The 16,206-nt window shown below is 46.4% G+C and overlaps 1 protein-coding gene across 1 annotated transcript in view; it reads right to left on the reverse strand.

The window, feature by feature from the left end:
* Window positions 1-16,206, reverse strand: part of LOC106566319 (plexin-B3) — a 218,084-nt gene that overhangs the window by 37,969 nt on the left and 163,909 nt on the right. The window contains exons 5-8 of the mRNA XM_082959781.1: window positions 4,731-4,859; window positions 3,205-3,305; window positions 1,269-1,512; window positions 788-950 (exon numbers count right to left, since the gene is read on the reverse strand). Of these exons, the coding sequence (XP_082815907.1) occupies window positions 788-950; window positions 1,269-1,512; window positions 3,205-3,305; window positions 4,731-4,859 (637 nt within the window). The remainder of the gene's footprint in view (window positions 1-787; window positions 951-1,268; window positions 1,513-3,204; window positions 3,306-4,730; window positions 4,860-16,206) is intronic.

The following is a 16,206-nucleotide window of genomic DNA, read 5'->3' on the forward strand; positions in this document are numbered from 1 at the left end:
TCGCCCAACATTAGTTCTCGACCTCACTAATGCTCTTGTGGCTGAATGGAAGCAAGTCCCCACAGCAATGTTCCAACATCTAGTGGAAAGCCTTCCCTGAAGAGTGGAGGCTGTTAAAGCAGCAATGTTCCAACATCTAGTGGAAAGCCTTCCCTGAAGAGTGGAGGCTGTTATAGCAGCAATGTTCCAACATCTAGTGGAAAGCCTTCCCTGAAGAGTGGAGGCTGTTATAGCAGCAAACGGGGAACCAACTCCATAATAATGCCAATGATTTTGGAATGAGATGTTCGACGAGCAGGTGTCCACATACATGTAGTGTACCTATACCTTGTTATAACACTATGTGTTTGCCGTCAATAGGCCGGGGTCTAAGCGTGGCATAAAGCAACTGGCCGTGACTCAAAACTGATCCAAATAAATCTAGTAATGTGATACAAGCATGGATGTCTTGGACTAATTCTGTCATGGTTTTGTATCTCAACAAGACTAACCTGGATGTCTTGGACTAATTCTGTCATGGTATTGTATCTCAACAAGACTAACCTGGATGTCTTGGACTAAGTCTGCCATGGTGTTGTATCTCAACAAGACTAACCTGGCTGTCTTGGACTAAGTCTGTCATGGTATTGTATCTCAACAAGACTAACCTGGCTGTCTTGGACTAAGTCTCTCATGGTATTGTATCTCAACAAGACAATAAATAATCAAATACATATACAAAAAAAATATATATATATATATTTACAGACATTTTTATATACAACTTTTACATAAAATGTCTGCCTACCACTTCCTGGTGGGCTGGGTGGGAGGAGCTCAGGCAGGGGTGATTGACAGGTTATGGTGGTTCCCGTGACGACAGCTGGTTGAGGGGCGAGGGTTCCGAAGGAGCAGGTCAGAGACTCCTCCTCCTCTGACAGGGTGGGCAACAGGGCCAGCACAAGAGAAACCTGGGAGAGGGTACAGCAATAAACTTTAACTCAACTATGTTTGGACTATCCTGAAGTAAAAGGGCCTTTTTCTTCTCAGTGAGTCTCAACCTGTTTCTATATAATTACTCCAGAATGACACTTCATTGATAAATATCTTTAGTAAAAACAAGGCATGAGTTGACATGTCGTTGTATTGATTGACTAGAGAAGTTATCTGGTTTGTCAGGTCTTTAATGAAACACAGATTTTTCCTGAATCAAGAACAGCAGTTAGAGAGGAACAATATTTTGAGTTCCCCCGACTTTATTCAATACTATACTGCCGCAGTTTAGCCACCTGAGTCTCCTCCTCTCTGCTTTGGATGGCAGGCTCCAAGCTCTGGACAGTCACACACTGGTTGGCAGGCTGGTGGTTGGCAGGCTGGTTGGCAGGCTGGTTGGCAGGCTGGTTGGCAGGCTGGTTGGCAGGCTGGTTGGCAGGCTGGTTGGCAGGCTGGTTGGCAGGCTGGTTGGCAGGCTGGTAGCTCCACAGCCAGTGGTTGGCTTGGCCCTCACGACTACACTCCATTCGACGAGTACATCTGAATGAAGGAGAATAAACACAGATAACCATGGAGACAGCAGAGACTGTTCTGGTCTGGTTGTTAACACAGATTACCATGGAGACAGCAGAGACTGTTCTGGTCTGGTTGTTAACACAGATTAACATGGAGACAGTAGAGACTGTTCTGGTCTGGTTGTTAACACAGATTAACATGGAGACAGCAGAGACTGTTCTGGTCTGGTTGTTAACACAGATTAACATGGAGACAGCAGAGACTGTTCTGGTCTGGTTGTTAACACAGATTAACATGGAGACAGCAGAGACTGTTCTGGTCTGGTTGTTAACACAGATTAACATGGAGACAGCAGAGACTGTTCTGGTTGTTAACACAGATTAACATGGAGACAGCAGAGACTGTTCTGGTCTGGTTGTTAACACAGATTACCATGGAGACAGCAGAGACTGGTCTGGTTGTTAACACAGATTAACATGGAGACAGTAGAGACTGTTCTGGTCTGGTTGTTAACACAGATTACCATGGAGACAGCAGAGACTGTTCTGGTTGTTAACACAGATTAACATGGAGACAGCAGAGACTGTTCTGGTCTGGTTGTTAACACAGATTACCATGGAGACAGCAGAGACTGGTCTGGTTGTTAACACAGATTAACATGGAGACAGCAGAGACTGTTCTGGTCTGGTTGTTAACACAGATTAACATGGAGACAGTAGAGACTGTTCTGGTCTGGTTGTTAACACAGATTACCATGGAGACAGCAGAGACTGTTCTGGTCTGGTTGTTAACACAGATTAACATGGAGACAGTAGAGACTGTTCTGGTTGTTAACACAGATTACCATGGAGACAGCAGAGACTGTTCTGGTCTGGTTGTTAACACAGATTAACATGGAGACAGCAGAGACTGTTCTGGTCTGGTTGTTAACACAGATTAACATGGAGACAGCAGAGACTGTTCTGGTCTGGTTGTTAACACAGATTAACATGGAGACAGCAGAGACTGTTCTGGTCTGCTTGTTAACACAGATTAACAAGGAGACAGCAGAGACTGTTCTGGTCTGGTTGTTAACACAGATTAACATGGAGACAGCAGAGACTGCAGAGCTGCTTCTCCATCAGAATTCACCATCTAGAGATAACATGACCTGGTATATATATACATATAGATCAACAGGTGATACTGCAATGTGTTCTGGGATATCCACTATAGTACTAAAAAGACAGGTGCTGCTGCAATGTGTTCTGGGATATCCACTATAGTACTAATAAGACAGGCGATGCTGCAATGTGTTCTGGGATATCCACTATAGTACTAATAAGACAGGTGATGCTGTAATGTGTTCTGGGATATCCACCATAGTACTAATAAGACAGGTGATGCTGCAATGTGTTCTGGGATATCCACTATAGTACTAATAAGACAGGCGATGCTGTGATGTGTTCTGGGATATCCACTATAGTACTAATAAGACAGGCGATGCTGTAATGTGTTCTGGGATATCCACTATAGTACTAATAAGACAGACGATGCTGCAATGTGTTCTGGGATATCCACTATAGTACTAATAAGACAGGCGATGCTGTAATGTGTTCTGGGATATCCACTATAGTACTAATAAGACAGGTGATGCTGCAATGTGTTCTGGGATATCCACTATAGTACTAATAAGACAGGTGATGCTGCAATGTGTTCTGTGTGGGTGTACAGTACCTTCCCTCCAGCACACACCAGCCACAGTAAGGATCTCTGACAGACAGACAGGACCGGCAGTCAGGCTGCTGTTCACACTGAGATACAGACACCTTGGATACCTGAGAGAGAGAGAGAGAGAGAGAGAGAGAGAGACAGATTCATTCTCTACATTATCAACTCTACAGATCTCAAGTCAAGATAAGACTAAAGACAGCAGTATGGATTATCCACATGGAGCTAAAAGACATCAGGTCTATTATCCACATGGAGCTAAAAGACATCAGGTCTATTATCCGCATGGAGCTAAAAGACATCAGGTATATTATCCACATGGAGCTGAAAGACATCAGGTCTATTATCCACATGGAGCTGAAAGACATCAGGTCTATTATCCACATGGAGCTAAAAGACATCAGGTCTATTATCCACATGGAGCTAAAAGACATCAGGTCTATTATCCACATGGAACTAAAAGACATCAGGTCTATTATGCACATGGAGCTAAAAGACATCAGGTCTATCTGTCCTTTATAAATCACTGAATACAGTTCTTTGAGATTTATTTTCCTAAATATTTTAATCAATTTTTAAAGTAAGTCGAATCCCATGTGTGGGGAAAAGTAAAAACACAAATAAATACAATCAATAGTCAGAGACATTTTCCAAATGGCAACACTAAGAGACATTTTCCTGGACTATAAAGCACCGTCTAATCTCCTGGACTAAAAAAGCACCGTCTAATCTGCTGCACTAAAAAAGCACCGTCTAATCTGCTGCACTAAAAAAGCACCGTCTAATCTCCTAGACTAAAAAGCACCGTCTAATCTCCTGGACTAAAAAAGCACCGTCTAATCTCCTGGACTAAAAAAGCACCGTCTAATCTCCTGGACTAAAAAAGCACCTTCTAATCTCCTGGACTAAAAAAGCACCGTCTAATCTCCTGGACTAAAAAAGCACCGTCTAATCTCCTGGACTAAAAAAGCACCGTCTAATCTCCTGGACTAAAAAAGCACCGTCTAATCTCCTGGACTAAAAAAGCACCGTCTAATCTCCTGGACTAAAAAAGCACCGTCTAATCTCCTGGACTAAAAAAGCACCGTCTAATCTCCTGGACTAAAAAAAGCACCGTCTAATCTCCTGGACTAAAAAAGCACCGTCTAATCTCCTGGACTAAAAAAGCACCGTCTAATCTCCTGGACTAAAAAAGCACCGTCTAATCTCCTGGACTAAAAAAAGCACCGTCTAATCTGCTGCACTAAAAAAGCACCGTCTAATATCCTGGACTAAAAAAGCACCGTCTAATATCCTGGACTAAAAAAGCACCGTCTAATCTCCTGGACTAAAAAAGCACCGTCTAATCTCCTGGACTAAAAAGCACTGGGCTATGGTAGCTAGTGGTACTGAGGCCTACCTTGCCGTCAGTGAGGACATAGACAGAAGGGTTAGCGTCTAAGGGTAGGGTAATAGGGTCTAGCTTGCTGTCAGTGAGGACGTAGACAGAGGGGCTAGGGGTTAGGGTCTAAGAGTAGGGGAATAGGGTCTACCTTGCTGTCAGTGAGGACGTAGACATTCTGTCCAGACTGGTCCAGTAGTAGGTCAGCGTTGACTGGACTGTCCTTGTCCACTATCACACTGAGATACAACGTCCCCGTTGTGTCTGGCTGGAGAAATACCTGACAGGAGAAACAAGGACAACATTTACTATCTTGAAACATCTGAAATTTACACACACAAATCCATGCATGTACACAGTCATAGCTCGATGGACTGGTGTTGGTGTATTGCAGCATTGGGCTTGGACACCACACCACACCACAGCTCAGTGTGTTTGGATGAATATCTGTTGCCATTGGATGTAATCTAGAGGAGAAAGAAATGCACACCTATTTAGGCGAGGTGCTGGCTAGAGGAGTAGAACATTTAACATAAAGGAGAGACTGACACTAAGAGCTCAGATGCAAAAAATATATTTACGTCCAATGTTTGGACAGAGAAGCTGGTCTTAATCAGGGTATAATGCCAAACACTGCGAGATGACTCGTTTATATCGTGTTAAAAGACACACACAGGTGTCTGTAATCATGGCCGGGTTGTGGCCTGATATCATTGGTTAATTCTCATATATTAAAATAACATACAAAAAAACATAAATGGATAGCGTACGGTCATAGATACAATTTGGCTACATAAGTCTACAAACATTTACAATTGCAAAATCCACAATAATCAAAAGAATGGCTTCAGATCAAAGTCTACGTTGAGACTGAAGGGTCTTTAAATTAAAGATCCAGGCAGCCTCTCGTTTTAACAATAAATTGTCGAGGTCACCTCCTCTCCTAGGGAGGGTGACGTGTTCGATGCCGATATAACGTAGGAACGAAATCGAGTGGTTTGCTTCCAAAAAGTGGGCCTCAACTGGGTACGTTGAGTTTTTGCACCTAATGGTGCTACGATGCTCTGAGATACGTACTTTTAATTCACGCTTTGTTTTACCCACATCATTTTTACCACAAGGACAAGTTATAAGATAAATAACTGCCTTAGTGGAGCAGGTGATAACACCTTTGACTGGGATCTGTTTCCCTGTTTGGGGGAGTTTGAAGGATCTACATTTATAAGTGCCATTGCATTGAGAACAGCCAGTACACTTGTAGTTTCCATCCAGTAGGGGGCGCAAATAGACGTTGTGCAGGGATACCTTGGGATGGTAAATCAGAGTTTACCAATTGATCTCTGAGATTTCTGCCCCGTGAGAATACGACCAAGGGAAGATCTAAAAACACATTACCGATACTATCATCGTATTTTAGAATGTGCCGATGTTTGTGAACGATTCCCTTAATTTGTTCAGAGCGCTTTGAATAGCGGGTAGAGCCTTGAAAAAGGTAATGTGTCGTTCTGTTTAGAATTTTCTCAATGGCAGTATTATTAATCTGACCATTTTTGTACCCCACTCTCCTTGAATTTTCTTTGCGTCTCAAGCCATATTTCTGTCGACATCTGATTGCTTTTTTTACAAATTCTTTTGATTCGACAGAATTGGCTGTAGGGCAAACTGTTTTTCAAGGAAAGTGGGTGACAACTATCAGCCCTCAACAAACTGTTACGATCAGTAGGTTTCCTGTAAAGATCAGTAGGTTTCCTGTTACGATCAGTAGGTTTCCTGTAAAGATCAGTAGGTTTCCTGTAAAGATCAGTAGGTTTCCTGTTACGATCAGTAGGTTTCCTGTTACGATCAGTAGGTTTCCTGTAACGATCAGTAGGTTTCCTGTAAAGATCAGTAGGTTTCCTGTAAAGATCAGTAGGTTTCCTGTAAAGATCAGTAGGTTTCCTGTAAAGATCAGTAGGTTTCCTGTTACAATCAGTAGTTTCCTGTTACAATCAGTAGTTTCCTGTAAAAATCAGTAGGTTTCCTGTTACGATCAGTAGGTTTCCTGTTACGATCAGTCGGTTTCCTGTTACGATCAGTCGGTTTCCTGTTACGATCAGTCGGTTTCCTGTAAAGATCAGTAGGTTTCCTGTTAGAATCAGTAGGTTTCCTGTAAAGATCAGTAGGTTTCCTGTAAAGATCAGTAGGTTTCCTGTAAAGATCAGTAGGTTTCCTGTAAAGATCAGTAGGTTTCCTGTAAAGATCAGTAGGTTTCCTGTTACGATCAGTAGGTTTCCTGTAAAGATCAGTAGGTTTCCTGTAAAGATCAGTAGGTTTCCTGTAAAGATCAGTAGGTTTCCTGTTACGATCAGTAGGTTTCCTGTAAAGATCAGTAGGTTTCCTGTAAAGATCAGTAGGTTTCCTGTTACAATCAGTAGGTTTCCTGTTACAATCAGTAGGTTTCCTGTAAAGATCAGTAGGGTTCTTGTAAAGATCAGTAGGTTTCCTGTTACGATCAGTAGGTTTCCTGTTACGATCAGTAGGTTTCCTGTTACGATCAGTAGGTTTCCTGTTACGATCAGTAGGTTTCCTGTTACGATCAGTAGGTTTCCTGATACGATCAGTAGGTTTCCTGTAAAGATCAGTAGGTTTCCTGTAAAGATCAGTAGGTTTCCTGTTACGATCAGTAGGTTTCCTGTTACGATCAGTAGGTTTCCTGTAAAGATCAGTGTATGGCACATTATCTTCACACAAGATCAGAAGATCCAGGAAACTGATTTGACGTGTGTCAGATTGCATAGTAAATCTCAGATGTTCAGAACAGGAGTTAAGAAAAACATGGAACACCTGGAGCTGTTTTGCATCACCCCTCCACAGAACAAAAATATCATCAATATACCGTCTCCAAATCATGATGTTAGGCAAGAAAACATTTTTGAGAGGATTGAAAATAAAATAGTTTCTCCATGTAACCCACATACAAATGAACATAGTTTAGGAGCCATGGGGGATCCCACAGCAGTACCTTTCGTCTGAATTAAGAAATCATTAGAAACATTAAATAGTTATGTGTGAGTACTATTTCAGACACTGGAAGGTAGTTCATTAGTGTCACGGGTGTCGTAATGTAGAGATGACCAAAACGCAGCGGGAATATGAACGATCATCTTGTATTTTAAAAATTAAAGAGAACACGGAAAAAATAACAAAACAAAGAACGACAGATGACAGTTTCACAGGCTAAATTAACAGCAGTGCAAAAGACAACTACCCACAAAACCCCCAGGTGAAAACAAGCTCCTAATATATGACTCCCAATCAGGAACAACGACGTACAGCTGTTCCTGATCGGGAGCCACACAGACAACAAAGAAATAGACAAACCAGAAAACCATAGAAAACCAAACCCAGAACATACACTAAAACCCCGGAATACATAAACCAAACACCCCTTTAATACTACACACACAACCCGAACCATATGAAACAAATACCCTTCTGCCACGTCCTGACCAAACTACAATACAAATACTCCCCCTACTGGTCAGGACGTGACAATTAGGGTCACGTTGCAGAAGAAAATGTTCCAAAGCTTCAATACTGCCCTTGTGTGGAATATTAGTGAATAACGACTCAACATCAAAAGTAACTAACAAAGTGTTATCAGGAAGACGATCAAGAGATTCAATGATAGAGACCATAATGCTGGTGTCCTTTAGGAGGGGAGCTGTTCTGAGATCATACTGCTGGTGTCCTTTAGGAGGGGAGCTGTTCTGAGACCATACTGCTGGTGTCCTTTAGGAGGGGAGCTGTTCTGAGACCATACTGCTGGTGTCCTTTAGGAGGGGAGCTGTTCTGAGACCATACTGCTGGTGTCCTTTAGGAGGAGAGCTGTTCTGAGATCATACTGCTGGTGTCCTTTAGGAGGGGAGCTGTTCTGAGATCATACTGCTGGTGTCCTTTAGGAGGAGAGCTGTTCTGAGATCATACTGCTGGTGTCCTTTAGGAGGGGATCTGTTCCGAGATCATACTGCTGGTGTCTTTTAGGAGGAGAGCTGTTCTGAGATCATACTGCTGGTGTCCTTTAGGAGGGGAGCTGTTCTGAGACTATACTGCTGGTGTCCTTTAGGAGAGGAGCTGTTCTGAGATCATACTGCTGGTGTCCTTTACAAAGGAGGGGAGCTGTTCTGAGACCATACTGCTGGTGTCCTTTAGGAGGGGAGCTGTTCTGAGATCATACTGCTGGTGTCCTTTAGGAGGGGAGCTGTTCTGAGATCATACTTATGGTGTCCTTTAGGAGGGGAGCTGTTCTAAGATCATACTGCTGGTGTCCTTTAGGAGGGGAGTTGTTCTGAGACCATACTGCTGGTGTCCTTTAGGAGGGGAGCTGTTCTGAGACCATACTGCTGGTGTCCTTTAGGAGGGGAGCTGTTCTGAGATCCATACTGCTGGTGTCCTTAAGGAGGGGAGCTGTTCTGAGACCATACTGCTGGTGTCCTTAGGGAGGGGAGCTGTTCTGAGACCATACTGCTGGTGTCCTTTAGGAAGGGAGCTGTTCTGAGACCATACTGCTGGTGTCCTTTAAAAGGGTAGCTGTTCTGAGATCATACTGCTGGTGTCCTTTACAAAGGAGGGGAGCTGTTCTGAGGCCATACTGCTGGTGTCCTTTTGGAGGGGAGCTGTTCTGAGACCATACTGCTGGTGTCCTTTAGGAGTGGAGCTGTTCTGAGACCTTACTGCTGGTGTCCTTTAGGAGGGGAGCTGTTCTGAGACCATACTGCTGGTGTCCTTTAGGAGGGGAGCTGTTCTGAGACCATACTGCTGGTGTCCTTTAGGAGGAGAGCTGTTCTGAGATCATACTGCTGGTGTCCTTTAGGAGGGGAGCTGTTCTGAAATCATACTGCTGGTGTCCTTTAGGAGGAGAGCTATTCTGAGATCATACTGCTGGTGTCCTTTAGGAGGGGATCTGTTCTGAGATCATACTGCTGGTGTCTTTTAGGAGGAGAGCTATTCTGAGATCATACTGCTGGTGTCCTTTAGGAGGGGAGCTGTTCTGAGATCATACTGCTGGTGTCCTTTAGGAGGGGAGCTGTTCTGAGACCATACTGCTGGTGTCCTTTAGGAGGGGAGCTGTTCTGAGATCATACTGCTGGTGTCCTTTAGGAGGAGAGCTGTTCTGAGATCATACTGCTGGTGTCCTTTAGGAGGGGAGCTGTTCTGAGACCATACTGCTGGTGTCCTTTAGGAGGGGAGCTGTTCTGAGACCATACTGCTGGTGTCCTTTAGGAGGGGAGCTCTTCTGAGACCATACTGCTGGTGTCCTTTAGGAGGGGAGCTGTTCTGAGTCCATACTGCTGGTGTCCTTTAGGAGGGGAGCTGTTCTGAGATCATACTGCTGGTCACATTTAGGAGGGGAGCGGTTCTGAGATCATACTGCTGGTGTCCTTTAGGAGGGGAGCTGTTCTGAGATCATACTGCTGGTGTCCTTTAGGAGGGGAGCTGTTCTGAGATCATACTGCTGGTGTCCTTTAGGAGGGGAGCTGCTCTGAGACCATACTGCTGGTGTCCTTTACGAGGGGAGCTGTTCTGAGACCATACTACTGGTGTCCTTTAGGAGGGGAGCTGTTCTGAGACCATCCTGCTGGTGTCCTTTAGGAGGGGAGCTGTTCTGAGATCATACTGCTGGTGTCCTTTAGGAGAGGAGCTGTTCTGAGATCATACTGCTGGTGTCCTTTTGGAGGGGAGCTGTTCTGAGACCATACTGCTGGTGTCCTTTAGGAGTGGAGCTGTTCTGAGACCTTACTGCTGGTGTCCTTTAGGAGGGGAGCTGTTCTGAGACCATACTGCTGGTGTCCTTTAGGAGGGGAGCTGTTCTGAAACCATACTGCTGGTGTCCTTTAGGAGGAGAGTTGTTCTGAGATCATACTGCTGGTGTCCTTTAGGAGGGGAGCTGTTCTGAAATCATACTGCTGGTGTCCTTTAGGAGGAGAGCTATTCTGAGATCATACTGCTGGTGTCCTTTAGGAGGGGATCTGTTCTGAGATCATACTGCTGGTGTCTTTTAGGAGGAGAGCTATTCTGAGATCATACTGCTGGTGTCCTTTAGGAGGAGAGCTATTCTGAGATCATACTGCTGGTGTCCTTTAGGAGGGAATCTGTTCTGAGATCATACTGCTGGTGTCTTTTAGGAGGAGAGCTGTTCTGAGATCATACTGCTGGTGTCCTTTACAAAGGAGGGGAGCTGTTCTGAGACCATACTGCTGGTGTCCTTTAGGAGGGGAGCTGTTCTGAGATCATACTGCTGGTGTCCTTTAGGAGGGGATCTGTTCTGAGATCATACTGCTGGTGTCTTTTAGGAGGAGAGCTATTCTGAGATCATACTGCTGGTGTCCTTTAGGAGGGGAGCTGTTCTGAGATCATACTGCTGGTGTCCTTTAGGAGGGGAGCTGTTCTGAGATCATACTGCTGGTGTCCTTTAGGAGGGGAGCTGTTCTGAGACCATACTGCTGGTGTCCTTTAGGAGGGGAGCTGTTCTGAGATCATACTGCTGGTGTCCTTTAGGAGGAGAGCTGTTTTGAGATCATACTGCTGGTGTCCTTTAGGAGGGGAGCTGTTCTGAGACCATACTGCTGGTGTCCTTTAGGAGGGGAGCTGTTCTGAGACCATACTGCTGGTGTCCTTTAGGAGGGGAGCTCTTCTGAGACCATACTGCTGGTGTCCTTTAGGAGGGGAGCTGTTCTGAGTCCATACTGCTGGTGTCCTTTAGGAGGGGAGCTGTTCTGAGATCATACTGCTGGTCACATTTAGGAGGGGAGCGGTTCTGAGATCATACTGCTGGTGTCCTTTAGGAGGGGAGCTGTTCTGAGATCATACTGCTGGTGTCCTTTAGGAGGGGAGCTGTTCTGAGATCATACTGCTGGTGTCCTTTAGGAGGGGAGCTGCTCTGAGACCATACTGCTGGTGTCCTTTACGAGGGGAGCTGTTCTGAGACCATACTGCTGGTGTCCTTTAGGAGGGGAGCTGTTCTGAGACCATCCTGCTGGTGTCCTTTAGGAGGGGAGCTGTTCTGAGATCATACTGCTGGTGTCCTTTAGTAGGGGAGCTGTTCTGAGACAATACTGCTGGTGTCCTTTAGGAGGGGAGCTGTTCTGAGACCATCCTGCTGGTGTCCCTTAGGAGGGGAATTGTTCTGAGATCATACTGCTGGTGTCCTTTAGGAGGGGAGCTGTTCTGAGACCATACTGCTGGTGTCCTTTAGGAGTGGAGCTGTTCTGAGACCTTACTGCTGGTGTCCTTTAGGAGGGGAGCTGTTCTGAGACCATACTGCTGGTGTCCTTTAGGAGGGGAGCTGTTCTGAAACCATACTGCTGGTGTCCTTTAGGAGGAGAGCTGTTCTGAGATCATACTGCTGGTGTCCTTTAGGAGGGGAGCTGTTCTGAAATCATACTGCTGGTGTCCTTTAGGAGGAGAGCTATTCTGAGATCATACTGCTGGTGTCCTTTACAAAGGAGGGGAGCTGTTCTGAGACCATACTGCTGGTGTCCTTTAGGAGGGGAGCTGTTCTGAGATCATACTGCTGGTGTCCTTTAGGAGGGGAGCTGTTCTGAGATCATACTTCTGGTGTCCTTTAGGAGGGGAGCTGTTCTGAGATCATACTGCTGGTGTCCTTTAGTAGGGGAGCTGTTCTGAGACAATACTGCTGGTGTCCTTTAGGAGGGGAGCTGTTCTGAGACCATCCTGCTGGTGTCCCTTAGGAGGGGAGTTGTTCTGAGATCATACTGCTGGTGTCCTTTAGGAGGGGAGATGTTCTGAGATCATACTGCTGGTGTCCTTTAGGAGAGGAGCTGTTCTGAGATCACACTGCTGGTGTCCTTTTGGAAGGGAGCTGTTCTGAGACCATACTGCTGGTGTCCTTTAGGAGTGGAGCTGTTCTGAGACCTTACTGCTGGTGTCCTTTAGGAGGGGAGCTGTTCTGAGACCATACTGCTGGTGTCCTTTAGGAGGGGAGCTGTTCTGAAACCATACTGCTGGTGTCCTTTAGGAGGAGAGCTGTTCTGAGATCATACTGCTGGTGTCCTTTAGGAGGGGAGCATTTCTGAAATCATACTGCTGGTGTCGTTTAGGAGGAGAGCTATTCTGAGATCATACTGCTGGTGTCCTTTAGGAGGGGATCTGTTCTGAGATCATACTGCTGGTGTCTTTTAGGAGGAGAGCTATTCTGACATCATACTGCTGGTGTCCTTTAGGAGGAGAGCTATTCTGAGATCATACTGCTGGTGTCCTTTAGGAGGGGATCTGTTCTGAGATCATACTGCTGGTGTCTTTTAGGAGGAGAGCTGTTCTGAGATCATACTGCTGGTGTCCTTTACAAAGGAGGGGAGCTGTTCTGAGACCATACTGCTGGTGTCCTTTAGGAGGGGAGCTGTTCTGAGATCATACTGCTGGTGTCCTTTAGGAGGGGAGCTGTTCTGAGATCATACTTCTGGTGTCCTTTAGGAGGGGAGCTGTTCTGAGATCATACTGCTGGTGTCCTTTAGGAGAGGAGCTGTTCTGAGACCATACTGCTGGTGTCCTTAAGGAGGGGAGCTGTTCTGAGACCATACTGCTGGTGTCCTTAGGGAGGGGAGCTGTTCTGAGACCATACTGCTGGTGTCCTTTAGGAGGGGAGCTGTTCTGAGACCATACTGCTGGTGTCCTTTAGGAGGGTAGCTGTTCTGAGATCATACTGCTGGTGTCCTTTACAAAGGAGGGGAGCTGTTCTGAGACCATACTGCTGGTGTCCTTTAGGAGGGGAGCTGTTCTGAGACCATACTGCTGGTGTCCTTTAGGAGGGGAGCTGTTCTGAGACCATACTGCTGGTGTCCTTAAGGAGGGGAGCTGTTCTGAGACCATACTGCTGGTGTCCTTAGGGAGGGGAGCTGTTCTGAGACCATACTGCTGGTGTCCTTTAGGAGGGGAGCTGTTCTGAGACCATACTGCTGGTGTCCTTTAGGAGGGTAGCTGTTCTGAGATCATACTGCTGGTGTCCTTTACAAAGGAGGGGAGCTGTTCTGAGACCATACTGCTGGTGTCCTTTAGGAGGGGAGCTGTTCTGAGATCATATTGCTGGTGTCCTTTAGGAGGGGAGCTGTTCTGAGATCATACTTCTGGTTTCCTTTAGGAGGGGAGCTGTTCTGAGATCATACTGCTGGTGTCCTTTAGGAGGGGAGTTGTTCTGAGATCATACTGCTGGTGTCCTTTAGGAGGGGAGATGTTCTGAGATCATACTGCTGGTGTCCTTTAGGAGAGGAGCTGTTCTGAGATCATACTGCTGGTGTCCTTTTGGAGGGGAGCTGTTCTGAGACCATACTGCTGGTGTCCTTTAGGAGTGGAGCTGTTCTGAGACCTTACTGCTGGTGTCCTTTAGGAGGGGAGCTGTTCTGAGACCATACTGCTGGTGTCCTTTAGGAGGGGAGCTGTTCTGAGACCATACTGCTGGTGTCTTTTAGGAGGAGAGCTGTTCTGAGATCATACTGCTGGTGTCCTTTACAAAGGAGGGGAGCTGTTCTGAGACCATACTGCTGGTGTCCTTTATGAGGGGAGCTGTTCTGAGACCATACTGCTGGTGTCCTTAAGGAGGGGAGGTGTTCTGAGACCATACTGCTGGTGTCCTTAGGGAGGGGAGCTGTTCTGAGACCATACTGCTGGTGTCCTTTAGGAGGGGAGCTGTTCTGAGACCATACTGCTGGTGTCCTTTAGGAGGGTAGCTGTTCTGAGATCATACTGCTGGTGTCCTTTACAAAGGAGGGGAGCTGTTCTGAGACCATACTGCTGGTGTCCTTTAGGAGGGGAGCTGTTCTGAGATCATACTGCTGGTGTCCTTTAGGAGGTGAGCTGTTCTGAGATCATACTTCTGGTGTCCTTTAGGAGGGGAGCTGTTCTGAGATCATACTGCTGGTGTCCTTTAGGAGGGGAGTTGTTCTGAGATCATACTGCTGGTGTCCTTTAGGAGAGGAGCTGTTCTGAGATCATACTGCTGGTGTCCTTTTGGAGGGGAGCTGTTCTGAGACCATACTGCTGGTGTCCTTTAGGAGTGGAGCTGTTCTGAGACCTTACTGCTGGTGTCCTTTAGGAGGGGAGCTGTTCTGAGACCATACTGCTGGTGTCCTTTAGGAGGGGAGCTGTTCTGAAACCATACTGCTGGTGTCCTTTAGGAGGAGAGCTGTTCTGAGATCATACTGCTGGTGTCCTTTACAAAGGAGGGGAGCTGTTCTGAGACCATACTGCTGGTGTCGTTTAGGAGGGGAGCTGTTCTGAGATCATACTGCTGGTGTCCTTTAGGAGGGGATCTGTTCTGAGATCATACTGCTGGTGTCTTTTAGGAGGAGAGCTATTCTGAGATCACACTGCTGGTGTCCTTTAGGAGGGGAGCTGTTCTGAGATCATACTGCTGGTGTCCTTTAGGAGGGGAGCTGTTCTGAGATCATACTGCTGGTGTCCTTTAGGAGGGGAGCTGTTCTGAGACCATACTGCTGGTGTCCTTTAGGAGGGGAGCTGTTCTGAGATCATACTGCTGGTGTCCTTTAGGAGGAGAGCTGTTCTGAGATCATACTGCTGGTGTCCTTTAGGAGGGGAGCTGTTCTGAGACCATACTGCTGGTGTCCTTTAGGAGGGGAGCTGTTCTGAGACCATACTGCTGGTGTCCTTTAGGAGGGGAGCTCTTCTGAGACCATACTGCTGGTGTCCTTTAGGAGGGGAGCTGTTCTGAGTCCATACTGCTGGTGTCCTTTAGGAGGGGAGCTGTTCTGAGATCATACTGCTGGTCACATTTAGGAGGGGAGGGGTTCTGAGATCATACTGCTGGTGTCCTTTAGGAGGGGAGCTGTTCTGAGATCATACTGCTGGTGTCCTTTAGGAGGTGAGCTGTTCTGAGATCATACTTCTGGTGTCCTTTAGGAGGGGAGCTGTTCTGAGATCATACTGCTGGTGTCCTTTAGGAGGGGAGTTGTTCTGAGATCATAATGCTGGTGTCCTTTAGGAGAGGAGCTGTTCTGAGATCATACTGCTGGTGTCCTTTTGGAGGGGAGCTGTTCTGAGACCATACTGCTGGTGTCCTTTAGGAGTGGAGCTGTTCTGAGACCTTACTGCTGGTGTCCTTTAGGAGGGGAGCTGTTCTGAGACCATACTGCTGGTGTCCTTTAGGAGGGGAGCTGTTCTGAGACCATACTGCTGGTGTCTTTTAGGAGGAGAGCTGTTCTGAGATCATACTGCTGGTGTCCTTTACAAAGGAGGGGAGCTGTTCTGAGACCATACTGCTGGTGTCCTTTATGAGGGGAGCTGTTCTGAGACCATACTGCTGGTGTCCTTAAGGAGGGGAGGTGTTCTGAGACCATACTGCTGGTGTCCTTAGGGAGGGGAGCTGTTCTGAGACCATACTGCTGGTGTCCTTTAGGAGGGGAGCTGTTCTGAGACCATACTGCTGGTGTCCTTTAGGAGGGTAGCTGTTCTGAGATCATACTGCTGGTGTCCTTTACAAAGGAGGGGAGCTGTTCTGAGACCATACTGCTGGTGTCCTTTAGGAGGGGAGCTGTTCTGAGATCATACTGCTGGTGTCCTTTAGGAGGTGAGCTGTTCTGAGATCATACTTCTGGTGTCCTTTAGGAGGGGAGCTG

Source organism: Salmo salar, chromosome 13 (assembly GCF_965601325.2).
Source record: "Salmo salar chromosome 13, fSalSal1, whole genome shotgun sequence".
In the NCBI taxonomy this organism is placed as follows: Eukaryota; Metazoa; Chordata; class Actinopteri; order Salmoniformes; family Salmonidae; genus Salmo; species Salmo salar.